Source organism: Pongo pygmaeus, chromosome 19 (assembly GCF_028885625.2).
Source record: "Pongo pygmaeus isolate AG05252 chromosome 19, NHGRI_mPonPyg2-v2.0_pri, whole genome shotgun sequence".
Taxonomy (NCBI): domain Eukaryota; kingdom Metazoa; phylum Chordata; class Mammalia; order Primates; family Hominidae; genus Pongo; species Pongo pygmaeus.
In genome coordinates this window covers 93,882,194-93,908,451 of record NC_072392.2, presented here as the reverse complement: position 1 = coordinate 93,908,451, position 26,258 = coordinate 93,882,194, and the positions used below count along the sequence as shown (strand labels likewise).

General features: G+C 48.4%; 3 protein-coding genes across 12 annotated transcripts in view; 1 reads left to right on the top strand and 2 right to left on the bottom strand.

Moving 5' to 3' along the window:
- The window catches only part of SAP30BP (SAP30 binding protein), a 39,155-nt gene extending 36,536 nt beyond the window's left edge, over window positions 1-2,619 (bottom strand). For 4 of the 5 annotated variants that reach the window (XM_054455839.2, XM_054455847.2, XM_054455848.2 and 1 more), the window contains exons 1-2: window positions 2,453-2,583; window positions 1,309-1,418 (exon numbers count right to left, since the gene is read on the bottom strand). In XM_054455839.2, the coding sequence (XP_054311814.1) occupies window positions 1,309-1,418; window positions 2,453-2,558 (216 nt within the window). In that variant the 5' untranslated portion in view covers window positions 2,559-2,583. Of the gene's footprint in view, window positions 1-1,308; window positions 1,419-2,452 lie in introns of all 5 variants that reach the window. The other variant, XM_054455846.2, reaches the window with a different exon arrangement.
- Window positions 2,620-2,729: 110 nt separating this feature from the next.
- The window catches only part of RECQL5 (RecQ like helicase 5), a 40,433-nt gene continuing 16,904 nt past the window's right edge, over window positions 2,730-26,258 (top strand). For 2 of the 5 annotated variants that reach the window (XM_054455834.2, XM_054455831.2), the window contains exons 1-7: window positions 3,082-3,517; window positions 4,766-4,887; window positions 6,918-7,436; window positions 8,225-8,327; window positions 8,867-8,978; window positions 11,473-11,635; window positions 18,611-18,690. In XM_054455834.2, coding sequence (XP_054311809.1) covers window positions 3,388-3,517; window positions 4,766-4,887; window positions 6,918-7,436; window positions 8,225-8,327; window positions 8,867-8,978; window positions 11,473-11,635; window positions 18,611-18,690 — 1,229 coding nt within the window. In that variant the 5' untranslated portion in view covers window positions 3,082-3,387. Of the gene's footprint in view, window positions 2,904-3,081; window positions 3,518-4,765; window positions 4,888-6,917; window positions 7,437-8,224; window positions 8,328-8,866; window positions 8,979-11,472; window positions 11,636-18,610; window positions 18,691-19,157; window positions 21,144-26,258 lie in introns of those variants that run through there. The other 3 variants (XM_054455835.2, XM_054455832.2, XM_054455837.2) reach the window with 3 other exon arrangements.
- Window positions 11,519-25,531, bottom strand: SMIM6 (small integral membrane protein 6). Of its 2 annotated transcripts, none has more exons than XR_008494864.2 (3): window positions 23,217-25,531; window positions 15,451-15,612; window positions 11,519-11,750 (listed from the first exon to the last, which is right to left on the bottom strand). XR_008494864.2 is itself a non-coding variant. In XM_054455852.1 (3 exons), exon 3 carries the CDS (start codon window positions 22,633-22,635, stop codon window positions 22,450-22,452), a length of 186 nt encoding a protein of 61 aa, XP_054311827.1. In that variant the 5' UTR covers window positions 22,636-22,641; window positions 23,217-23,348; window positions 23,630-23,678; the 3' UTR covers window positions 22,048-22,449. The 2 variants fall into 2 exon arrangements, 1 of the variants encoding a protein (XP_054311827.1); XM_054455852.1 differs by lacking the exons at window positions 11,519-11,750; window positions 15,451-15,612 and adding an exon at window positions 22,048-22,641 and having other exon boundaries at window positions 23,217-23,348; window positions 23,630-23,678.

The window sequence follows — 26,258 nt, the reverse complement described above, 5'->3', positions numbered from 1 at the left end:
TCAACTCTGCCTGTCTTATGCTTAGCACCAACCTCAATTTCCTTGTGTTGTCTGCAAACTTAAATTCCGGCTCATGTTGCTCAGGTGATTATGTGTCTAAAGTCTTTCTTGTTAATAATAGCACAGGTTCTCCTTTCTCCAGCACCTACTGAACTTCAGGCAAGATTTGTGATCAAGAACTAAGGGCGCCATAATAAAAAGTGCCAAATAAAATGTCAAGAAAGAAGTTAAGAAGGCCAGGGATGGTGGCTCATGCCTGTAATCCCAGCACTTTGGGAGGGTGAGGCAGGGGAATTGCTTGAAGCCAGAAGTTTGAGACCAGACTGGGAAACATAGTGAAACCCCATCTCTAAAAAAAAATTTTTTTTTTTAATTTTAAAAATTGGCCGGGCACCGTGGCTCACGCCTGTAATCCCAGCACTTTGGAAGGATGAGGCGGGGGGATCACCTGAGGTCAGGAGTTAGAGACCAGACTGGCCAACATGGTGAAACCGTCTCTATGAAAAATACAAAAATTAGCCAGGCATGATGGCAGGTGCCTGTTAATCCCAGCTACTCAGGAGGCTGAGGGCAGGAGAATTGCTTGAACCCAGGAGGCAGAGGTTGCAGTGAGCCGAGATCACACCACTGCACTCCGGCATGGGCGACAGAGCAAGATTCCGACAAAAAAATAAATAAATAAATTAGCTAGGCATGGTGGCGCCCACCTGTAGTCCCAGCTACTGGGTAGGCTGAGGTGGGAGGATCACTCGAGCCCAGGAGTTCAAGGCTGTAGTGAACTATCTATGATCACACCACTGCACTCCAATCTGGACAGCAGAGTGAGACCCTATCTCAAAAAAAAAAAAAAAAAAAGAAAGAAAAAGCAGGTGAAAACGAATTTTCCTTTCTTATCTTGTTAATAAACTGAGAAGACTTAAATGAGCCCCAACCAAGATTAAAAATAACGCAGAGTTGACTGTAGATATAAATGATACACCAATTAGGATGAATGCCTGCTATAAAAGGAGTAAATCATTTAAACAGGGAAAAATCAACATAAAACACCCATTGATATCTGGGTTAAATAAAATAATCCACTATCTTTTCCCCCAAATTTCAATTCAAAGATTAATAAAAAATGATCCATGTGAAAATACATTTTCAAACAGATCTGATATCCAACCCACTTTCTTCCACTAATACTAAAACAAAAGGGGAGAGCAAGGGATGAAGCTAACCATGAAATGGAACACTGTTGGCACAGTTCCAAAATCTGACAAATGAAACTGTGCTTTCAGCAGCTCTGGATTTGGGAGATTTACCTACCGACTGTCTACTGTTCTCATCTTCTTCTTCTTCATAACCATCTTCATCACCCCCTAGACGAGAAAAGTCATCCTCCCCATAGGCATCAGATACCAATCCGCCTTTCTCCTCTGAAAAGTTAAAAAAACAAACAAACAAAAAGCAAGAAAAAAAAAACAAGAGTTACAATGTAAGAAAAAATGTCCAGAGATTTGAGTGGCCAAGACTATCTCTGAAGATACAAGGGGAACCTAAATCTCATGTTAAGTGACAATAGGCCCAGATTCGGCTCTCTGAGAAGGCCATCATTTACTGAATAAAATCATCAAAAGGTCAGGGCACAAAACCAAGTACTAAATTCTTTTTCTAATGCTATAAACACTAGATAAACACTATAGTGTTTATAGGAAACCATCAGAGAACTTTCTGACTGGAAGAGACCACACAAAATCACAAAACATGGAAGTACCTAACCTAATCCAATCCCCTTCACTTTCCAGATGAGGAAGCTAAGGTCCAGATATGTTGTTAGGTAACTTGTTCTTTATTCTCCCAAAGAAATCTGTTTCCACTATCTAACATTGTGCTTCTCAACCTGAGGAGGAGAACATCACCGATAGGCTTTAAAAACTCACGAAATAAGAAAAATCACCCGGGATCCTTAAAAAGTTCACAAATGCCCACATCCTACCCCAGTTCTACCGAATTAGGTTCTCTCACTTTGGGCATCAGATACGTTTATTTTTAAAAGCTCCAAGATGTGTTTAGGGCACATTCCCAACTAAAAGTTATAAAGTTAACGAACACAATCTTTACCATCTTCCACGTATGTTTTACTCATCGCTCTCCTTCATCAAACAACGAGCCCAGGGGGAACAGGCAGTGGCTGAGCAGCCGCTCCCTCTTCGTCCATCCCTCTGTCCATCACTATAACCGGCACGGAGTCTTTCAGTAAGTTTAGGCAAATTAATCGAAATAACGGGAAGGAGATTCTTCATTCTTAGTCCACAGTCTCTAATGCTCTATCTCACCCAGGACCCTGGGCCATTCTTCGGGGTCCGGTGCTTGGAGCACAATGACCATCTTGTTCCCTCCCGCCCAGCGAGGGTACAGCATTCCGGGCAGACACCCGATTCCCCTTTCCAGCTTCCCACTTGGGCCTTACCAGCCGCGCTGCCCACCGCCTCGATTCCAGCCTCGCCATCAGACTCGGGCTCTGAATCTTCCGCGTAAACCGCGAGGGACGACAGAACATTCTTCTTCCCCGCCATCTTATTCCCACAGCCCCGGCGTAGCTCACTCCTATGACTCAAGATGCCGACTTCCGGGCGGAAAGACAGGTTCTTTCGGATCCCAGGAGACCCCGCGCCACGCTGGAAACCAATCAAAACGGCAGTTTCCAGCGCCTGGCTCCGCCCTCATGCCAGCGCTCGCGCTACGTCATCACTGCGCGACGGATATAAGATTGCGTGGGTTCCGTCTAAAGCTGAATGCCCAGCGCTTTGGCTTCTCTGAGTTGGGGTTGTGTATAGGGGTCTTCGAACAGTTCCGGAACCAGCCAGCAGCAGCGGCCCAGTAAGGGCCTTTAATTCCTGGGCGGACCACGGCCGGTTCTGATATCTTAGGGTGAAGAGAGGGAGGTGTCGGCCGGCCAAGAGAGAAAATTGCGGATCTTGGGCTCAGGAAGACGGGAGAAAGGGGGTCGGGGTCCCGGGGTGGAAGAACGGTCCTCGTGGTTGCGCTTGAAGTAGGAGCAGGTGGTGGATCTTAGGAAAACGGTTCCCCGTTCTCCATACTGTTCTGAAGACATTTATGTTTCTTCTCTTGATCTGATTTCTAGCTCTGTGCTATACCGTGTCCTGGAATAGTTCAATGTTTTTATTTTCATTGAACCTGAAAGTGGAGATGTTAATTACTCAGGAATGTATTGCTTGAGGCAGTTCACCTTCAGCTTTATTACTTAAAAATAATACATTATTTAAGTGTAATATAGCAAATTGTTACAGAAAAATAAGCTGTATTTTTAATGCAAAACAGAGGGTTCTCGTGGCAACCTTTTACTACCTTTGCCTTAACCTTTGGCCACTGTTCTTGGCTAAGATGAGCAGCCACCATACCACCTTTCCTTTTGACCCTGAGCGGCGAGTCCGGAGTACGCTGAAGAAAGTCTTTGGGTTTGACTCTTTTAAGACGCCTTTACAGGAGAGTGCGACCATGGCTGTAGTAAAAGGTAACATTACCAAGCTACCTTCCTTTAAATTTATGCTGGCTATACCATAACGCTGCGGCAGAACACCCTCCTCCTGATCCTTCGTACTGCCTCACCTTTGGTCCATAACTGGATTTGGAAATCTTTAGAGTTGTCAAGGCTTGTAGTTTCGTTTATTTGTTTTAATTAGAGACGGGGTCTTGGCATGTTGCTCAGGCTGGTCTCCAAATCCTGGGCTCAGGCAATCCTCCCACCTCGGCCTCCCAAGGTGCTGGGATTACAAGCATGAGCCACCACGCCCGGCCCGAAGCTTGTAGTTTTAATGGCAGAACCACCCAGCTGGTCTATTTCATAGCTAGATCTACACATGGTCTTTGAAAACACTTCAGATTCTCATTATTGTTCGTTTGTACACACAAACGAACAGCAGCAGTGAGGGTGGCAGGAATAACTTAACTCAGTCACTGGCCTTCTAGGTAATTCCCTTGTTGAAGGTTGAGTGGCCTGGGTCCCAGATAGAGAAAGTGATAATTAATAATGTTATAAACCTGAGATACGGTGACAAATGGAAGTTGCCAAGAGGCGAGCAGCAATGTAATATTAATGATACATGTCTAAACAAAAGCCCTCTAAGTAATGTCCTCTCGTGTCTACACAGATGTACCCACTCATCTAGCAGTACTCTGCTTTCATGGCTGTTTAGTTCAATCATCCATATCACATTAGACTCAGACTTCTTTTTTTTTTTTTGAGACAGACAGTCTTGCTCTGTCGCCCACGCTAGAGTGCAGTGGCGCGATCTTGGCTCACTGCAAACTCCGCCTCCTGGGTTCAAGCAATTCTCCTGCTTCAGCCTCCCAAGTAGCTGGGATTACGGGCACGTGCCACCATGCCTGGGTAATTTTTCTATTCTTAGTAGAGACAGAGTTTCACCATGTTGGCCAGGCTGGTCTCAAACTGTTGACCTCGTGATCTGCCTGCCTCAGCCTCCCAAAGTGCTGGGATTACAGGCGTGAGCCACCGCACTCGGCCCAGACTTTTTAAATCTTGTTTTTAACCATTACTAGAAATGGTTTGGGCATGTATCCAAGTTTCCCAGGATCCTTGCCTTTTTCATAGAAAGGACAGGAGGGGAATTAGCATGACATTGAGACCCTCCCATGTGCCAGACACTCTGCTAGGTGCTTTTCCTACAATCTCACTTAATTTTCAACAACTTCAATGAAAAGGCAGGAAGCACTGAGATATCGTTGTCTTGTATTTTTGCAGGTAACAAGGACGTCTTTGTGTGCATGCCCACAGGGGCAGGAAAATCCCTATGCTATCAGCTCCCTGCTCTGTTGGCCAAAGGCATCACCATTGTAGTCTCTCCTCTCATTGCTTTGATTCAGGTGAGGCTTAGGGCAATGAAGATGGTAGCCCAAAAAGATTCGGGGAAGGATTTTCGAGGCTGGAAATTTCACTTCTCTATTGGTCTTTTGCCTATTATTTTCTTTTCTTTTTATTTTTTTTTTTGAGACAGAGTCTTACTCTGTCGCCTAGGCTGAAGTGCGGTGGTGCGATCTTGGCTCACTGCAGCCTCCGCCTCCCGGCTTCAAGCAATCCTTGTGCCTCAGCCCCCCAGATGGCTGGGATTACAGGTGTATGCCACCATACCTGGCTAATTTTTGTATTTTTAGTAGAGATGAGGTTTCACCATGTTGGCCAGGCTGGTCTGAAACTCCTGACCTCAAGTGATCTGCCCGCCTCGGCCTCCCAAAGTGCTGGGATTACAGGCGTGAGCCACCACACCCGCCCCTGCCTCTTATTTTCTATGATTTGCCTATCTCACTCGCTATATTGGGTTTCTGTATTTCCCAATGTAGTGTTCTCCACTGGTGCATATCACTCTGGGGGGTTATGAATGACTCCTCTGAGGTCCCTTACCCTCCTTTGTTATTTTTTTGTTCAGAGGAGTATGAAACTGTATTTGTACACACATATACACTCAGTCTCATGTATACACACATGTGCACTCGTGATGTTGGGACAAAAGTTGCAGATGGATAGATAAGTTGATATAGGGAATCCCTGGTGTCCTGCTTATTTTGGTAAGGGCACAGTATGTGAAACAGAAAAAAAGATGAGAAACTGGCTGGGACCTGATTAACATCTGCTCTACAGGTGTTCTGACTATTTAAGGCCTGCAGATGGGCTGATAGAATCAGAATTGAGGAAGTGTGGCTATGGGGTAAGAGCCATCCACCATGAAGAAAGGTAGAGAGACAGGGAACTACAGTAATAACTTGGTGAATGTTCACCGGGTCCCAGGCTTTGTGCTAAGTGCTTTACATACATTAATTTCTTTCTTTTTTTTTTTTTTTTTTTGAGATGGAGTTTCGCTCTTGTTGCCCGGGCTTGAGTGCAATGGCGCGTTCTCGGCTCACCGCGACCTCCACCTCCCGGGTTCAAGCAATTCTCCTGCCTCAGCCCCCCGAGTAGCTGAGATTACAGGCATGCGCCACCATACCTGGCTAATTTTGTATTTTTAGTAGAGACAGGGTTTCACGATATTGGTCAGTCTGGCCTTGAGCTCCTGACCTCAGATGATCTGCCCGCCTCACTCAGCCTCTCAAAGTGCTGGAATTACAGGTGTGAGCCACCGCACCCGGCTTACATACATTAATTTCACCTCTGAGATGTAAATTTTAAGTCATACAACAATGCTATTAGATAGAATTGTATAAATCGTTCAGAGGGTAAGAAACAGCCAGCGAGCATGTGGCGATTAAGTGAGCCAGGATGAAATCTAAATCTGACTTCAGAGCCTGTCCTCTAAACCACTTCACCTTCCATACAGGTTGAGCAGCATCCCTAATGCAAAAATCTGGAATCTGAAATGCTCCAAAATCCAAAAAATTTTAGTGCTGGCGTGACGCCACAAGTGGAAAGTTCCACACCTTTCTGACCTCATGTGATGGGTTGCGGTCAAAACTCAGTCAAAACTGTTTTTTCATACACAAAATTATTATTTTTTTAATATATATTTTTAATTGTACTTTAAGTTCTAGGGTACATGTGCACAACGTTATGCACAAAATTATTAAAAATATTATATAAAATTACATCTAAGCTATATGTATAAGGTATACATGAAAGAAAAAGTGAATTTCATGTTCAGACTCGGGTCTCATCTTTAAGAGATCTCGTTGTGTATATGCAAACTGCAAATATTCCTAAATCCAGGAATATCTGAAATCTAGAACACTTTTGGTCCCAAGCATTTGATAAAGGATATTCAACCTGTACTACTGCTATGCAAAGAGAAGACATATTGGAGGGTGGGAGGAGGACAGTTTATGACTGGGAAATCCTCCAGGGACTTGCAGTGATGTTTACCTGAGTCCTGAGGGCCAATTATAGCCCCTTTCTCTTTTCTTAGGACCAAGTGGACCACTTGCTAACCCTAAAGGTACGAGTAAGTTCCCTGAACTCGAAGCTGTCTGCACAGGAAAGGAAGGAGCTGCTTGCTGACCTGGAGCGAGAAAAGCCCCAGACCAAGATTCTGTACATCACCCCGGAGATGGCAGCTTCATCCTCCTTCCAGCCCACCCTGAACACCCTGGTGTCCCGCCACCTGCTGTCTTACTTGGTGGTGGATGAAGCTCATTGTGTTTCCCAATGGGGGCATGACTTTCGTCCTGACTACTTGCGTCTGGGTGCCCTGCGCTCCCGCCTGGGACATGCCCCTTGTGTGGCTCTGACTGCCACAGCCACCCCACAGGTCCAAGAGGACGTGTTTGCTGCCCTGCACCTGAAGAAACCAGTTGCCATCTTCAAGACTCCCTGCTTCCGGGCCAACCTTTTCTATGATGTGCAATTCAAGGAACTGATTTCTGATCCCTATGGGAACCTGAAGGACTTCTGCCTTAAGGCTCTTGGACAGGAGACTGATAAAGGGGTGAGGCACTGAGGTGGAGGCCAAGCAGCTGTTAGAGCAGTGGGGTGCGATGTACAGCATGAAGATGGAGATTGGTCTTCTAAGACCTTTGGTTTTTCTAGCTTTCTCAGCCAGGCTTCTTAAAACTTGTGCACAAAAAGAGTTGTCTCTTTGGTTTCCTGGCATTGTCCTCCTTACCAGGGTTTCCTTGTTCTGGATCCTGTGGAAGGCAAGCAGCCAGCCAGTCTGTGTGAGGCCTCTGCAGACCCATGCAAAGTTCATGAAGAGGAGGCAGAGAAGTTAAACAGGTTGAGTTTTGAGCAACTTTTGGCCTGCCTTTTTTTTTTTTTTTTTTTTTGGAGATGGAGTTTTGCTCTTGTTGCCCAGGTTGGAGTGCAATGGCGCGATCTCGGCTCACCACAACCTCCGCCTCCTGGGTTCAAGCGATTCTCCTGCCTCAGCCTCCCAAGTAGCTGGGATTACAGGCATGCGCCACCACTCCCGGTTAATTTTGTATTTTTAGCAGAGACGGGGTTTCTCCGTGTTGCCCAGGCTGGTCTCTTAACTCCTAGCCTCAAGTGATCCCCCAACCTTGGCCTCCCAAAATGCTGGGATTGCAGGCATGAACCATTGCACCCAGCCTGGTCCTGTTTTTTATAAAGTGACAGAGCCTTACTGGGTGTCCTGCCTCAGAAGAGACTGAAGCCGACGAGAGAAGGAACACAGAGCTTTTAGAGCAGGGTGCATTACACTGGGCCTATTGTTCTGTTCTTGCTATGCTTATTTTCTTCCTGCATCTCCCCATTCAGTTATCTGGCTGCGGCATTGTGTACTGCAGGACTAGAGAGGCTTGTGAACAGCTGGCCATAGAGCTCAGCTGCAGGGGTGTGAACGCCAAGGCTTACCATGCAGGTAAGGGGCACCCAGGCCACTTGAGTCTCTTCACCCTCAGAGGCTTCTTAGCCGGTCTCTTGTTCTTTACAGATCCTGGTTATCAGGTGACCCACCATCTTATTACAGATACTCAGGCAGAGCTAAAGTGATTCACTTAAATCCCCTAAAAGGAGTCTGGACATGAATGAGGTCTAAAATGAGAATTGTGACTCCTGAAGTTCTTCCCACTGTATGCCTACCCAGCAGCAGGTGATAAGTTTTTACAAGCCAAGGTAATGGTGTTGTAGGAGGAGCACAGGCTTTGGAGGCCAACGGGCTTGGGCTTGAATCATGGCCCTAACCTTTGCCAAATGCTCTGTGTCACACATGGGCTAGGGTCTTTGTGCCTGTCAGCTGAGGCTCAGTAAAGTTAAGCACCTGATGTAAGGTCAGACAGCTGGGAAGTGAAAGATTCAGGGTTTGTGAAGTGCCTAGCACACAGTGTCAAACCCAAAATAGACCCCGGGTAAACCCAAGGGAAATGTGAGTTCCCTTCTCCATCTTTCCCTCCTTTACAGGGCTGAAGGCCTCTGAAAGAACGCTGGTGCAGAACGACTGGATGGAGGAGAAGGTCCCTGTAATTGTTGCAACCATTAGTTTTGGGATGGGAGTGGATAAAGCCAACGTCAGGTGAGCTTTGGTTCTTGCCCTGCCTTCCTGGTCTGGGCCTGGCTCAGGGTGGATTGCCTAGTGCTATGCCCAACGGACCAGGTACATGTGCTCCTTCGAGGGCTAGAGGGGAAGGAAGCTCCAGGAGAGAGTCGTTAGAATACAGCCTGAGTGCTGACAGCTTCTGTGCGGCCTGTTCCCAGGTGACTGCACGGCACGGTTCTGGCACCCCCCAGGATGGGGCAGCATGGAGTCTGTCAGGCTTGTCCTTTAACACAGCCCCGTTCACTCACATCTCAGTAGGTGGATCCTATGAGGAGGTGGGAATAAGGGAACTATAGTCATGCACCTCATGTTGATGTTTTGGTCAGTGACAGACTGCATAGACTGAGATCCTGTAAGAGTGTAATGGAGTTGAAAAATTCCTGTCGCCTAGTGATTTGCGTTACAGTTGCCTACAATATTCAGCACAGTTAACACTCGATACATGTTTACAGCCTAGCTGTGCAGGCTGCAGTACCATCTAGATTTATGTAAAGACTGTCTACCATAATGTTTGCACAATGATGAAATCGCCTAACAAGTCATTTCTCAGAACATATCCCTGGCAGGGCACAGTGGTCCACACCTGTAATCCCAGCACTTTGGGAAGCCAAGGCAGGTGGATCGCTTGAGTCCACAAGTTTGAGACCAGCTTGGGCAATGTGGCCAAACCTCCATCTCTACAAAAATACATAAAAATTAGCCGAGTATGGTGGTGCGTGCCTGTAGTCCCAGCTACTTGGGAGGCTGAGGTGGGAGGATTGCTTGAGCCCGGGAGGCGGAGGTTGCAGTGAGCTGAGATCATGCCACTGCATCTCAGGCTGGGCAACAGACCAGGACCCTGTCTTAAAAAACAAACAAAAACACCAAAAACCAAAACACAATATGTATTCCCATCATTAAGTAATGTGTGACTGTATTTTAGGCTACTCCCTGTGGAAGGTCAAAGGCAAGGCTCTTAGAACCATCATTCCTTGTTATTGCTTACTAGTAGTCTAGAAGAGTCGGGGTGCATCCCAGCCTCCTAGCCCCACACTGGCAACTAATAGGAAGTCTTTTACATCTGGCCATGACCTTCAAGAGGCATTTTGGGCTACAGCCTGAAGCCCTTTGGTCTGATTAACACCGAATAATAATACCTTGTATGATTTACAGAGCATGTTTGCATACATGGTCTTGGTGAACCTCACAGTGACCCTGAGTTAGGGACGAAATTTTATAGTGCACTACATTTGAAAGAACACCGACTTTAGAATCAGAGTTCGAACCCTGGGTCTGCAGCCAGGTGTAGCGGTTCACACCTATAATTCCAGCACTTTGGGAGGACTAGATGGGAGGATTGCTTGAGCCCAGGAGTTCGAGACCAGCCTGGGCAACATAGCAAGACTCCATCTCTATAAAATTAAAAATTAGCCAGGTATAGTGTCATGTGCCTGTAGTCTTGGATACTTGGGAAGCTGAGGTGGAAGGATCGCTTGAGGCCGGGGGTTGAGGCTGCAATGAGCTACGATTGTGCCACTGTACTCTAGCCTGTGCAACAGAGCAAGACCCTGTCTTGAAAAATAAAAAACAAGGCCAGGCACAGTGGCTTATGCCTGTAATCCTAGCACTTTGGGAGGCTGAGGCAGGCGGATCATGAGGTCAACAGATTGAGACCATCCTGGCCAACATGGTGAAACCCCGTCTCTACTAAAAATACAAAAATTAGCTGGGCATGGTGGCACCCACCTGTAGTCCCAGCTACTCAGGAGGCTGAGGCAGGAGAATTGCTTGAACCCGGGAGATGGAGGTTGCAGTGAGCTGAGATCGTGCCACTGCACTCCAGCCTGGTGACAGAGCAAGACTCCATCTAAAAATAAAATAAAATAGAAAACAAAAAGCAAAATAAATAAAACGAATCCTGGGTCTGTGGTATCTTGTTAAGAGCCAGTTTTGAAGGCAGACACCCCTAGGCCCAAATTCTAGCTCTGCTGACCCTTTACTGTGTAACCTTGTACAAATTTACCTTTCTGAATCTCATATTCTGGAGAATGGCCTACCTCACATGATGGTGACTAACAATTAAATGAGACATATATAAACTGGCTCATAGTAGGTATTTAATAAATATTATTTCTTTCCCTCTCCAAAGAAGTTATAAATAACTTATTCAAATTTGCATAGCTCATAAGTGGCAGAGCCTCATTTTGTTTCTTTAGGTCCAGTATTTTTTCCACTGGGCCCTGACTGAGTTTTTTGGTCCCCCATATGCGCTGGATTTGCTCCCCCTTAACTCCTGCTGTGGCCTCTAAGCTGGGCTGCTTCTAGAAGGGAGACGTGCTGATGGGCTGCAGGTGTCTTATATTCTAACTCTGGGACTATCCCTCTGCCTCCCTATCTGCTGGCCTCCCTGCTCTCCTAGTCATGATTACTCCTCCAAAGGACACTCAGCTTCTCCACCATCTCATGCTGCTTGTCTCTTTGGATCCTACAGGTTTGTCGCCCATTGGAATATTGCCAAGTCTATGGCTGGGTACTACCAGGAGTCTGGCCGGGCTGGCAGGGATGGGAAGCCTTCCTGGTGCCGTCTCTATTACTCCAGGAATGACCGGGACCAAGTCAGCTTCCTGATCAGGAAGGAAGTAGCAAAACTCCAGGTAAGACCTGGGCAGTAGAAGGTCTTTCAGTCTGACCCACCACTCTCCAGTTTTGTGAAGCTGATTTCTGAACTCTGATGATGCTTGATGTAAGCTAGAGGAGGCTGCTCCCAACCTGTAAGTATAGCAAAGGGAAATGGCGTCTTGGTTAGGTAGGCAGCTTACAACAAGCTAGGTTAGACTTTTTCTTTCTAAATATTTAAATATTTAAAGTATCTTAATACTGGCTTTTTTTTTTTTCTTTTTTTGAGACAAAGTCTCACTCCGTCGCTCAGGCTGGAGTACAATGGCATGATCTCGGCTCACTGCAACCTCTGCCTCCCGGGTTCAAGCGATTCTCCTGCCTCAGCCTCCTGAGTAACTGGGATTACAGTCGCGCGCCACCATGCCCAGCTAATTCTTGTGTTTTTAGTAGAGACAGGGTTTCACCATGTTGGCCAGGATGGTCTCGATCTCATGACCTCGTGATCCGCCTGCCTCAGCCTCCGAAAGTGTTGGGGTTACAAGCATGAGCCACTGCACCCACCCTTTTTTTTTTTTTTTTTTAAGAGACAAGGTCTCTCACTGTCGCCCAGGCTAAAGTGCAGTAGCATAGTCATGGTTCACAGCAGCCTCTAACTCCTGGCCATAAATAATCTTCCCACCTTGAGTAGCTGGGACCACAGGTGTGCACCACCACGCCCGGCTAATTGTTTTTTCAGTTTTTGGCAGAGATGGGGTTTCACTATGGTGCCCAGACTGGTCTCATAACTCCTGAGCTCAAGTAATCCTCCTGCCTCAAACTCCCAAACTACTGAGATTACAGGTGTGAGCTACTGCACCTGGCCTTAATATTGTCTTTTGTGTACATGTTATTTTATGTGGTCAAGATCAGTACTGCCTTATTTCTTTTGTTAAAGAGATGGGGTCTCACTACGTTGCTCAGGCTCAAGTGCAGTGGCGATTCACAGGCGTAATCATAGCACAGTATACCCTCGAACTCCTGGGCTCAAGTGATCCTCCTGCCTCTGCCTCTCAAGTCGCTTGGACCAGAGGCATGTGCCACTGCACCTGGCTTAATCTTCCCTTGTTTTTTGTTTGTTTGTTTTGTAGAGACGAGGTCTTGTTATGTTACCCAGGCTGGTCTCAAACTCCTGAGCTCAAGTGAGTCTCCCACCTCGGGCTCCCAGAGTGCTGGGATTACAGGCGTGAGCCACCATGTCCAGCCTACAAGTACTTATTTCTAATCTCTGCCAAAATGACAATAAAGGGGCTGGGCGCGATGGCTTACGCCTGTAATCCCAGCACTTTGGGAGGCCGAGGCGGGTGGATCACGAGGTCAGGAGATCGAGACCCTCCTGGCTAACACGGTGAAACCCCGTCTCTACTAAAAATACAAAAAATTAGCCGGGCGTGGTGGTGGGCACCTGTAGTCCCAGCTACTCGGGAGGTTGGGGCAGGAGAATGGCGTGAACCCGGGAGGTGGAGCTTGCAGTGAGCCAAGATTACACCTCTGCACTCCAGCCTGGGGGACAGAGCGAGACCCTGTCTCAAAAAAAAAAAAAAAAAAAAAAAAAAGACAATAAAAGGATAAATATACATAAATTCGCAAGGATAATGAAAGTAGGAGAGAAGACAACAGCAAGTAGAAATGACAACACATTGTGCCTAGAAACACAAAAACCCTACTAGAAATCTACTCAAATTCGTAAGAAAACCTGGCAAACTGGCTGAATATAAGAGAAATAGTTTAAAGATCAGTAGCTTTTCTCTAGTCAGATGAGAGCCAAGGAAAAAAAAAATCAGTAGCTTTTCTCCACATTTCCATAAATACCTAGAAATAGAAACAAAAAAAAAACTTAATTTGCAACAATAAAACTTACAAAATACCTAGGAATAAGTATTACAAGCTGTTAACAAGAGTTTTTTTCAAAAAGCTCCCCAGTAGGCTGGGTGCGATGGCTCACGCCTGTAATCCAGCACTTTGGGAGGCTGAGGCGGGCAGATCACCTGAGGTCGGGAGTTTGAGACCAGCCTGACCAACATGTCTCTACTAAAAAAATGCAAAATTAGCCAGGTGTGGTGGCGCATGCCTGTAATCCCAGCTACTCGGGAGAGGCTGAAGCAGGAGAATGACTTGAACCCACGAGGTGGAGGTTGTGGTGAGCCGAGATCGCTCCATTGCATTCCAGCCTGGGCAACAAGAGTGAAACTCGGTCTCAAAATAAACCAAAAAAAGCTCCCTAGTTGCTTTGAATATATGGCCAGGGTTGACAACCACTGATTTAGATGAAGAAAACTAATATCTCATCAAGAGAAAACAAGCTCTGGGGCCAGGAGCAGTGGCTCTTGCCTGTAATCCCAGCGCTTTGGGAGGCCAAGGCAGGCAGATCACCTGATGTTAGTAGTTCAAGACCCTCCGGCCCAACATAGTGAAGCCCGTCTCTACCAAAAAAATACAAAAATTAGCCAAGCATGGTGGCGCACACCTGTAGTTCCAGCTACTGGGGAGGCTGAGGTGGGAGAATCACTTGAACCTAGGAGGTTGAGGTTGCAGTAAGCTGAGATCGCGCCACCACACTCCAGCCTGGGCGACAAAGTGAGACCCTGTCTCAAAATAAAAATAAAATAAAATTTAAAAAGGCCAGGCGCGGTGGCTCACGCCTATAATCCCAGCACTTTGGGAGGCCAAGGTGGGCGGATCACGAGGTCAGGAGATCGAGACCATCCTGGCTAACACGGTGAAACCCCATCTCTGCTAAAAATACAAAAATATTAGCTGGGCGTCATGGCAGGCACGTGTAGTCCCAGCTACTCGGGAGGCTGAGGCAGGAGAATGGCATGAACCCGGAAGGCGGAGCTTGCAGTGAGCCCAGATTGCACCGCTGCACTCCAGCCTGGGTGATAGAGCAAGACTCTGTCTCAAAAAAAAAAAAAAAAGGGCGGGCGCAGGGGCTCACGCTTGTAATCCCAGCACTGTGGATAACTTGAGGCCAGTAGTTCGAGACCAGCCGGCCAACATGGTGAAACCCCGTCTCTACTAAAAATACAAAAATTAGCCGGGCATGGTGGCGGGCTCCTGTAATCCCAGTTACTCGGGAGGCTGAGGTAGGAAAATCGCTTGAACAAAGGATATGAAAAGCAAATAATATGAAAAGAAAGTTCCCAGAAAAATTTATCAAATGACATGTTTAAAAATGTTAGGCTGGGTGAGGTGGCTCATGCTTGTAATCCCAACACTTTGGGAGAATGACATGGGAGGATCTCTTGAGGCCAGGAGTTTGAGTAGCTTGGGCAATGTAACAAGACTTTATCTCTACAAAATATTTAAAAATTAGCTGGGTGTGGTGGTATGCACCTGTAGTTCCAGCTACGCAAGAGGCTGAGGTGGGAGGATCACTTGAGTCCAGGAGGTCAAGGCTGCAGTGAGCTGAAATCGTACCATTGCACTCCAACCTGGGTAACAGAGTGAGACCCTGTTTCAAAAACTAATAATAATTAAAAAAATTAGCTGAGCATGGTGATGTGCGCCTGTAGTTCTAGCTACTCAGGATGCTGAGCCGGGAGGATTGCTTGAGCCTAGGAATTCAAGGCTGCAGTGAGTTATGATCATGCCACTGCACTCCAGACTGGGTGACAGAGCAAGACTCTGTCTCCAAAAAAATAAACAAATAAAAATTCAATGCTGTATGTGGAAACTTGAAGGAAAAAACAGATATCTTCAGATACAAAGGTTTCAAAAACTTTCCCCTAGTATGTCATGTCTCAGAAGCTATTAAAGGATGTTCTCCATTGTAGAGAAGCAGTAAACCTAGAAAGCAAAGATGGAGACTTACCCAGGAGTAAGTCAGTCTTGGCACAGGACAATATTGGAGGGTAGTCCGGAAAGACAGCTGTGTTCCAGGCCTAGGGAAAACCGGTCCAGATTGCACTAGGGGGCAGAAGACTCCAGGAAGGAAGGTTCCAAACATTAAAGTGGAAGCTGGCATCTCTGGCTCCTATCGAAATGAATTGTTCATTATGTTAGGACAGTTAGGGGTGAATTAATAACATACTGAAATCTAAGTAAATGGAGAAAAACAAAGCTATTAATTTCAGGGGAAACACAGTTACACAAGAAAGGAAATGTGATCACGGGAAATATAAAAATGCAATCACTCGGTTTAGCTGTGAACTCTGTTGACATAGTCATAATAAGGAAAATATGGATTTAATCAGAAATTGTGTTGTAAACATATTGGGAAGTTGGGGGTACAGAATCTGTGTGTATTTGTGTGTATTGGTGGGGATGAGTTACCTGCCCAAAGCAGAAACTCAGACTCAATAGATGATGTCTCAGATATCAGTGTCTGGTTTTTGTTTTTTTGGGTTTTTGTTTTGTTTTGTTTTTCAGACAGTCTTTGTCATCCAGGCTGGAGTGCAGTGGCGCAGTCTGGGCTCACTGCATTCTCCACCTCCCAGGTTCAAGCAATTCTCATGCCTCAGCCCCCCAAGTAGCTGGGATTACAGGCGCCCGTCACCACGCCTGGCTAATTTTTGTATTTTTAGTAGAGACAGGTTTCACCACGTTGGCCAGGCTGGTCTCGAACTCCTGACCTCAAGTGATCCACCTACCTCAGCCTCCCAAAGTTCTGGGATTACAGCCATGAGCCACCATGCCCGGGCTCTTTTTTTCCTTTTCTGTATTAAATAATTCACAGTATTTTAAAAGGATATGTTGGCAAATAGACATGTACACAAAAAAGGCCGCTGATGAATAATCACATCACTCACAAATGCTCAGTGTTCTGCTAGTTGATTCAGCCACAAGTCCATAGACAGTCTTATAACAGAGTGAAGCCAGGAATGGTCTCTGAGCAGAGCTGCACCAGAGCTTCAGTCACTAAGAGAGGAATTACCTCCAGGAATGGGCAAGGAAGGAAGTTGGCTGCCATCTTTAGCGTTCCACTGCCCTGACCAAGGTATGGTGCCCATTCCTTACCTAATAGTGGTTCCTGGCCCAAGGTGAGACTGTCCTTTCAGTTGGATAAGGGTGCAGAGGTCTTCCTGGTGGGAAGGCCAGGAGCTGTTGCTCAGCTGGGGGGACCACCTGCTGTTGCCCTACTCCCCTCTAGTGGGAGCCAAAGGGAAGGCTGGCTGATGAGTGTCTGCGGATTGAGGATGTGGCAGGGACCGGTGCCCCCACCTCCCTCCGCCCCACCGCCAAAGATGGGACTCTGCCTGCTGTGTGCCTGTCACCAGCCACCAGCAGTCATGCCTTGGGTTTCCCAGGTGGAGAGGTGGCAGGCAACATTTTAAAAAGAAAACAGGAAACTATATTGTGTTGGGGGAGGCAGGAGTGGAGATGAGAAAACAGTTTGGATTTTGTGAGAGGGGCTTTGGGGGAGTTTGGTAGTTGTTGGTAACTTAAGTGCTTTTTCTTCCTTTTAAGTTAGTTGCAGGCTTTGGCTTGGAAAGCCCCAGGGAAATGGGGTGGGGGACAGAAACCTGAGGCTCTTGCCCCTTTATCTGCCTTCACAGTACCATCTCCTTCCCCCAGCTTTACCCTGCGCCCAGGAGCCAGGCCTCAGCTCTTCCTGCTATCCACTCCCCATAAGCCACTCCTCTGATATTAGTCCATAGCCAAAGGAGCTGTGGGTCCAGGCCTGGTGACCAGCCCAGCTCAGCCCACTCATTCAGGGTGCTCCCTACCTGCAGGCAGGAGGCAACACCCTGTCTGCTACCATTAGCACCTTCCAGAGCCCACCTCCCCTGCCCAGCCGTACCCTGCTCTGCCCCATCTGGGATGCTGTGCTCAGGCATTAGCTGGCAGGGCTGCACCCAGCCTCCCTGGTAAGTAGAGACTCAGGAAACCTATGGCGTCCTCCTGTTTTCTGGTTGTGTGATCCAAGGGGTGCCCACTGGCCCCTTGGATGCCAACAGAAGGACTTGGGAATCTTGCTCTCCTGGTGTAGCTGGCAGCTGCCCACCCCCACCCCACGTGGGTTTCTGAGTCGGCAGGTCAAGCATTATTTTATTTTATTTTTTTATTTTATTTGAGATGGAGTCTCGCTCTGTTGCCCAGGCTGGAGTGCAGTGCCACGATCTCAGCTCACTGCAGCCTCTGCCTCCCGGGTTCAAGTGATTCTCCTGCCTCAGCCTCCTGAGTACCTGAGATCACAGACGTGCGCCACCATGCCTCGCTAATTTTTGTATTTTTAGTAGAGATGGAGTTTCACCATGTTGGCAAGGCCGGTCTCGAACTCTTGACCCCAGGTGATCCACCCACCTCAGTCTCCCAAAGTGCTGGGATTACAGGTTTTAAATTGTATTTTAAATTCATGTTTTAAGCTTATCAAGAAGAGTCACAACATTTTAATATATCTCCCTCCAATATACACAGAAGTATATGTGTTCATATATGTTAAGTTCAGAACATTTGTGCGTGTATTTACTATTATTAAGATAGGTGATATTATATAGTGCTTCCTAAACGCCAGTCTGTGGGCCCTTTGCATGAGAACCTCCTGAGAAGCTTTTCGGAAACCCTCAAAAGCTCATCCCAGAAAATTCAGTTCAGTAGTCTGGGGGTTATGATATATAGTCAGGTTTGGGGACACTTTTGTAAATGGCTTTATTACTGTCATTTAATATTTTTCTCCCTTGTTACTTTTTTTTGTTTTTGAGACGGAGTGCAGTGGCGTGATCTCAGCTCACTGAAACCTCCACTTCCTGGGTTCAAACGATTCTCTTGCCTCAGCCTCCCAAGTAGCTGGGACTACAAGCATGCGCTGCCACACTTGGCTAATTTTTTTGTATTTTTAGTAGAGACAGGGTTTCACCATGTTGGTCAGGCTGGTCTCGAGCTCCTGACCTCAAATGATCCTCCTGCCTCAGCCTCCCAAAGTGCTGGGATTACAGCCGTGAGCCACCGCACTCGGCCTCCTCATTACTTTTTGTGGCTCTAAGGTAGTCCAATTCTATAAGACTTGCTAAGTGGTCATTTTCTGTCCCCAGGAAAAGAGAGGGAACAAAGCATCTGATAAAGCCACTGTCATGGCCTTCGATGCCCTGGTGACCTTCTGTGAAGAACTGGGGTAAGTGACTTATTTTGTATGTGGAGCAAAGTGTCAGTGAGATCATTTACTTCCCTGGCACGCCCTAGTTAAGCAGGTGACATAAGACAGCCCGTAGGCTACCAAGGGACACCTGCCTGCAAAGGCCGTTGTGTTGGGCAGCATGGAAGTCAGGACCTTGCTCTTCTCTATCGGAGGCCCCAGGATCTCTGGCAGTGTGGGGATTTGCTCAGTATTCTGAGTGGTATCCTTCCCTCCACTCCACCCTCTTCTGGGATGGCTGGCCCCACAAGCCACTCAGTTCCAAGGGATGTGACCAGCTCTGAGCCGTCGGCTTTGTGGTCATCATGTGCCACCGAGCTGGGACTTCTGGCATCACTTGAGTAGTCCTTATCCTTATCCAGGACCCACACAGAAGCCTCTGGCCCCGCTTACCTCAGGGAGTCATGTACTTCAAACCCACGCATCTGTTTTACCTGTATCTGCAGGCGATGGGGCAGGGGCCACGGAAAGAGTCTGAGGGCTGCTTGGTGTAGTCAGGTTGTGTCCAGGCATGTGGAGCTGTGAGTGCCTGCGTGGGAGACACCCAGGAGGAGTTTTTACATTTTGGTCTAAAAAGCTCTTGGATTCATCTCATCTCATGGAGTGATCCTGTCGGGGGATGATGCTGACGTGATTGCTTCAGGCTTAGAGGTGAATAAATCGAGGTGAGGTCACAGTCACGAAGCTCATGGTAGACTGAGGCCACTAAACACCCGTCTCCTGATTTTCAGTGGCGTGCTCATTTTCATGCACCTGGGCCATCTTGGTTTTTGCAAGAAAAAAAGCAAGGAAATCAGAGAAGCTCTTCTTTGGGCTGTGTGTTTTTATTTCCACCTCCTCCTGTTCACTAGTGAGTCGGTGGCTTCTGGACTGAAGCTATTTTCTTCTCCAAACTGCCGTCTCTAATTTGGCCTCTGTGGCAAGACCACGCCCAGCAGAAGTGGTCGGCTGCAGTGCCAGGACCACCCTTGCCTGCAGCCGTTGCGACCAGAGCCCTTTTCAAGCACAATTAATATGAGAGTTGCTAAATTTGGCCTTCTTAGGCTTCTTGAGCAGAGCTCTCATTTCTGTTGTGTAATGAAAGGGCCAAGTGTTCCTGTTCATTGTGAGTCCTCTTTGCTGAAAAAAGCTCTGGGGCTGTCTGAGGCTCTGGAATGCTCTCTGGAGGGTTAACTCTGCCTGTCCCCAGGGTCTGCTCAGCCTGCCAGGCAAGGGAACAGGTCCTCCCAAGGGCCTCTGCCTTCATTTCTCCTGTCACCTTCCGGGGAGCTGGGACTTCTTAGTGCATCAGTGGCCTGGTTGCCAGGGGCTGGGGTCCAGGCATCTGTGGACCCAAGGAGTCCAGGTGACAGTGTCGCGCTGCCTCTTGAGCAGCCTTGTACCTGTCTCCTTTGCTACATGTGATGATTCTGAAATCCAGGCAGCAGGCTGGAATAAACACTGCTGGTATGTCTGTATTGGCTACTGTTCTTTGAATAAGTGAATGTTTCTTTATGGCATAACTGGCATGTAGCACAAAGAAAAAGCCCCTTCTCCACCAGATATTTGCTCCCTAAGAATAGTTCTCATTGGAGGCTAAGGTTGAAGCAGCCTCCCACCAGCGATCCCTTGGGGCGGGCACCTGGCAGTGAGGGACAGAGCTAGTGGGGTGGGCTCAGCAGAAGTGAGTACATTTCTGCGAAGGAAGCTGTAGGTTTCCTGTCTGTTTGTTGTGGGGTCTGAGGCACATGGGAGTGGGACCAGCAGAAAAGATACTCAGGTCAGTTAACTAATGAGGCAGGGCTGTGGCAGCCAGCGGTTTTCCTCTCTTCTCTGTCTGTAGCTACTTTCTCTGGGCTACAGCCTTGAAAAAGCAGTGTTTGATTATTCATGACAATGAGTGTCTTTTAGTGTCATAGGGAACAGTTATTAGATTTGAAGCAACCTCCAGCTTGAGGCCTCGGCATTTTGAGATGGAAGAGCAGCCTTGTGTTTAGACCTGGATTGAATTGGGCCCTGTTCTTTCCTGGGATCTTGGGGCTGGGGGTGCCCAACAGCCCGGCATCTTCTTGTTTATCTGTATGTTTACTCATTCATTCATTTATTCAGCTGACAAATATTGACTGATGCCAGCTCTGTGCCGGGCACATTGGACATGGGGGATACACTAGTGGGCAGAAGCAGCCCTGTCCCCTGCTTTATGGTGCTTGGTCCGGTGGGGAAGAGCACTGCAGATAGTCACAGTGGGCAGAAACAGCCCTGTCCCCTGCTTTATGGTGCTTGGTCCGGTGGAGAAGAGAGCACTGCAGATAGTCACAGGAGAGACATATAAGTCCCAGAGCCGGCCGTGGTGGCTCACACCTGTTATACCAGCACTTTGGGAGGCTGAAGTGGGAGGATCACTTGAGCCTGGGAGTTCAAGACCAGCCTGGGCAACATGGCGAGACCCTGTCTCTACTAAAAATACAAAAAAAAAAGCACAATTAGCCAGGCATGGTGGCACATGCCTGTAGTCCCAGCTCCTCAGGAGGCTGAGATGGGAGGATCATGTGAACTCCGAAGTCGAATCTGCAGTGAGCCGAGATTGTGCCACTGCACTCCAGCCTGGGTGATGGGAGTGAGACCCCATCTCAAAAAAAAGGCCGGGCGCTATGGCTCATGTGTGTAATCCCAGCACTTTGGGAGGCCGAGGCGGGCGGATCACAAGGTCAGGAGATCAAGACCATCCTGGCTAACATGGTGAAACCCGTCTCTACTAAAAATACAAAAAAATTAGCTGGGCATGGTGGCGGGCGCCTGTAGTCCCAGCTACTCGGGAGGCTGAGGCAGGAGAATGGCGTGAACCCGGGAGGCGGAGGTTGCAGTGAGCCGAAATCGCGCCACTGCACTCCAGCCTGGGCAACAGAGCGAGACTCCGTTTCAAAAACAAAGAAACAACAACAACAACAACAACTAAAAAGACATATAAGTCCTGTAAATGGTATTTCGAGAGTATAAAACAGGGGGCCTTACCCTAATCCTCAAGGGTTAGGGAAGATTTACCTGAGGGAGTCAGGTTCAGACTGAGATACAAAGGATGAGGAAGGACTAACTAGGCCATGGAGTAAAGCGTGGTGTGAGGGAGAGCATCCCAGTCAATGAGAATAGCATGTGCAAAGGCCCTGTGGTGGGAGAGAACACGGCATATTCAAGAACTGAAAGACACGCTGAGAACCCAGGGGCAGGGCGGGGTGGGGTGGACGAGATAGCTGGAGATAGGCAGGCCAGACCGTGCAGGCCCCGGTGAGGCTTTGTTGGGGAAGCTTGCTCTGGTAGCTCTATCTGGATTAAAAATGAGCTCTCACAAGTTAGCAGATTTGAAAAGGAATTTTTACTTCATTTGGTTGTATCTTTCTCTGTCAAGGATTTGTGAAATTGCTGGCTGGGCCTGTGAGCCTGTTAGAGAACCTTGTTAGCCATCGCTCCTTCCACCTGAGGCAGTGGAGCCGTCCTCTCCATGTGCTTTTAGGGTTCTGGTTGGGGAACCCTAAAAACAATAGGGTCAAGGAGCCAGAATTGGTCTCAGACCAGCCTCCCCATCTTACTAGTCTAACCAACCCTAAGCCAGATACAGTATTTTACTAGACTTTTTCCTGGTGGGAAAGGAAGACACCAGGGCTTGGCCCCTGAGCCAGAGGGAACCACGGAGGGGCCCACCACCAGAATGGGGGCAGGTCAGCTCGCCTCCCCTGCTGCCGTCTCAGTCCCCAGGAAGTCAGGTCACTCTTCACCCGCTTCATACTGAGTGTTTTCTGTGGAAGTGAGTAAACCAAACACGATGGCAAATAAGATGAGAAGCAGGACAGCAGTGATGAATAAGATAATCACTGCCAGGCCCCCCTGGTCCCAGGGGTTCTGCCAGAAGGCATCATTCCAGATTGTCTCTTTGAATACCAGTTGGTCCATGAGAATCTGGAAAAGAGGGACAGAGGACCTGAGTGCAGGCAGCCCTCCCAGGCCCTGTCCCAGGTGCTATGCTCTGCCCGCTGACTCCAGCCTCTGTAGCAGCCTCTGTGAGCAGCCGGCCCGCCCGGCAGCCGGGGACATGAAAGGGCTAGAGTCTTTGTGCTGGATGCCTGCAGCCAGCAAATGGCATTTCCCCCGCTCTAGATACAGGAGCCAGGACTGGCGCAAGGAGTGGGGCCCTGGATTCTTCCTGGGGGCTGCCCCTGGATTCTCCAGTCCTTCTTTCCTGAGTAGCAAGTGTGAACAAGGACTCTCTCTCATCCCTGAGACCTACTTGGCTAGAATCTAAAAAGCATCACGATAGAGCCTCCCTGTTTTTCCTGCCCCAGCTGCCGAACATTTGGGAGGCATTTGAGAGAGTGTATAGGAGCCGAGGAGGGGCCAACTCCAGCTGAGGCCTCGGTAGCCTCCTTGGAGCAGCCAAGAACTTACGAATCTTCTAGAAGCGGAGCTCCTTATCACAGACTGCAAGCCCATAGCCAGGTGAGGGCAGCCCAGGTGGAGAAGGAGGGAGGCATTACCTGATTCTGCTGGTAGCTGTTCTGGGTCCTACAAGGGCAGTTCAGGGTGGTCCTTCAGGCTCACACTTTGTGGAGGGCTGAGCTGAAGAGGCCGCCAGGTGACCAGAGCTGCACCCTGACTCAAAGAAGCAACTGTTGAGAGGAAAAGGCGTGAGCGTGGCCAAGCGGCCCTGACCAGACCTTAGTTGCTGTCACCAAACAAACAGGTGGGCTAGGGCTGGTTGCCTGGCAACCACGGCTCCTTTTCTGCCTTTCACGTTCCCCCTTCAGCTCCTTTCTGCCATTGTGTGATGTCATTTTGGGGGTGCTCAGGGCACGTGTTCATGAGTCCCTCCTGAGAGAAGTCAGACTTGGGGTGTACGGGGAAGAGACTGGACCGAGGGCCTTTGCCCCAGGCCATCAGGCCACCTCACCTGTGGCTGGGCTGGGCTGTCCTTTGTCTGGATGATGTGTGGGCTGCGGACCTGCCCTGAGCTCAGGAAGCCCTGGGGCTGGGGCTGGGACTGGGGTGGGGCTCACTTCCTGTGTTGTGGGGTGAATGATTAACTGCAGCCCTGGCTGGCGCCTGGTGCCTCCTGGAACTGTTTCTGGGGGAAGTGTTGCTCCCCGCTGAGGCTTCCCATTGGTGCCTTTGTCTGTTGGGCACGGCCTCAGCAACATTGTGTGGTTGGTTTCTGCCCACTGGCACAATAGGGAAGCTGGGAAGAGGGGATCAAGCCTGTGCCCTGGTGCTTGAAACCTAGTGGCCACCATTTACTCCTTTAAAAGCTAGGATGTGAGGGCCCGCTGTGGCCAGGAACCATGCCAGGCACCGTGTGTCCAGTTGTGAGATCAGAGAGGCGGGCCCTGCCCTCCCAGGGCTTCCCTTCTAGCCCTCGGGTGCTTTTCCCAGCTGGTAAAGATCTGGGAGCTTTGAGAAATGCCCAGGCCCCACCTGGTACCACTTACATCAGTCTCTGGGGTTGCCAGGATGTCGTATTGTTTACACATCCCCAGGTGATTCTCCCCAGGTGTGGCCAGGGTTGGATTACAGATGGAGGCAGATTTAGGACAGTCGTTCTTAACTATCATGGGCGTCGCTGACCCGGGTTACCTGATGTTTTCCGTTTCCTTGTGTGAAACTTACTGACTAAGGCCCTTGGCATGCTGAATGCTCACAGCAGTGGGCAAGTCTCTAGCTCACCCTTTGCGTGCAGCTCCGTCAGTTAAGTCAGATGCTTATCAAGAGTCAGGTGTTGGTTCCCAAACCTGTTCATGGCAGTTGTACTTGTAATTACATAATTGAATTTAACATCCCGGGAACCAATGAAGCAACAATAATAGCTGAAACCCCAATTTTACATGTGGGGAACGGGCACAGAGAGGTTAAATAACTTAGCCAATGTCATCAGCTACTAAGTAACTGAGTTGGAGTTTGAATCCAGCAGCACACAGTCTGAGCTCTGAAGCACTTGTGCTGCACCTCAGAGCGAGTGGTGAAAGAAATTCTTTCTAGAAATACCTACTGACCACTTTGGGATGACTTTGGAATCACTCAGATAATGTTCCTGTTGAAAAAGATGCAGACATGATAACTAAACATCAGGGACATTTTGTAAAAACCCAGGAGGTTTTCACACCCAGATTCCTTTGCCTTTAAGTTCCAATGACTTTAAGTTTTTGTTCTGCTTTAAAGAAACCAAAACTAGAAAATAACAATACAGGAGCTCTGGTTGGCAAGCCCACACTCAGAGAAAAGGCCAGGAAGGCCAGCCAAGGAATAGTTATATGTTTCCATTTAATGTGAGATATGTAAAAAAGTAATAGATGTGTAGAGAACTTAGGTGTTCTTTAACAAAAGTTGCTTTGACCAGCTCTTTCAATTAACTGCCGGCCCCAATTGGATAATTTTTTTTTTTTTTTTTGAGGCAGAGTCTCACTCTGTAGCCCAGGCTGGAGTGCAGTGGTGTGATCTCGGCTCACTGCAACCTCTGTCTCCCGGGTTCAAGCTATTCTCCTGCCTCAGCCTCCTGAGTAGCTGGGATCACAGGCATGTGCCACCATGCCCGGTTGGGAGGAAACTTTTATATACTCTTTGCCAAGTTTTTCTAATGAGATTCTTGTATCCATGGCTTTATTGTCATTTTTTATTTTTATTTTATTTGTTTTTGAGACAGGGTCTTGCTCTGTCACTCAGGCTGGAGTGCAGTGGCACCGTCATGCCCCAGGCAGCCCTTCTGCCTCAACCTCCACAGGAGTAGCTGGGACCACAGGTGTATGCTACCACGCCTGGCTAATTTTTTTTTATATTTGTAGGGACAGGGTCTCCCCACGTTGCCCAAGCTGGTCTCAAACTCCCAAGCTCAAGGATCCTTGGCCTTCCAAAGTGCTGGGATTACATGCATGTGATATACTGTGCTGGTCTGTTGTTGTTTTTTGTTTGTTTGCTTGAGATGGAATCTCACTCTGTGGCTCAGGCTGGAGTGCAGTGGCGTGATCTCAGCTTACTGCAACCTCTGCCTCCTGGGTTCAAGCAATTCTCCTGCCTCAGCCTCCTGAGTAGCTGGGATTACAGGCGTGCGCCACCACACCCGGCTAATTTTTTTGTATTTTTAGGAGAGACAGGTTTCACCATGTTGGTCAGGCTGGTCTTGAACTCCTGACTTCAAATGATCTGCCTGCCTCAGCCTCCCAAAGTGCTGGGATTACAGGCAGGAGTCACCACGCCCATCCCTATTGTAGCTTTTAATCAGGCATGATGTACAGACAGTGCGGCACGCAGGTCTTCAGAGTAGAGTGCAGCCCTTTTGAGGAGCCGAGAGCAGCCTGCCCTGTGGCGGAAGCAGAGGGCACAGCTGGGGGTGGGCATGAAGAGGCTGGCGAGATGATTGTGGGGACCACTTAGGATGCTGCTGTCGTGACCACAGGTAAGCATTGATGGTGGCATGGTCCAGGATGGCACAGTGGCGGGAACAGAGAGGTGGTGGCCAAGTCAGACGTCCTCTAAACCTGAAACCAGCCTGATGGCCGCCCCTTCCATGGCCCCCGCCCGTCTTCAGGCTG

What these genes read in the sequence shown, in the direction of transcription:
- SMIM6 (XM_054455852.1), bottom strand. Translation starts at nt 22,635, where the DNA reads ATGGACCAACTGGTATTCAAAGAGACAATCTGGAATGATGCCTTCTGG.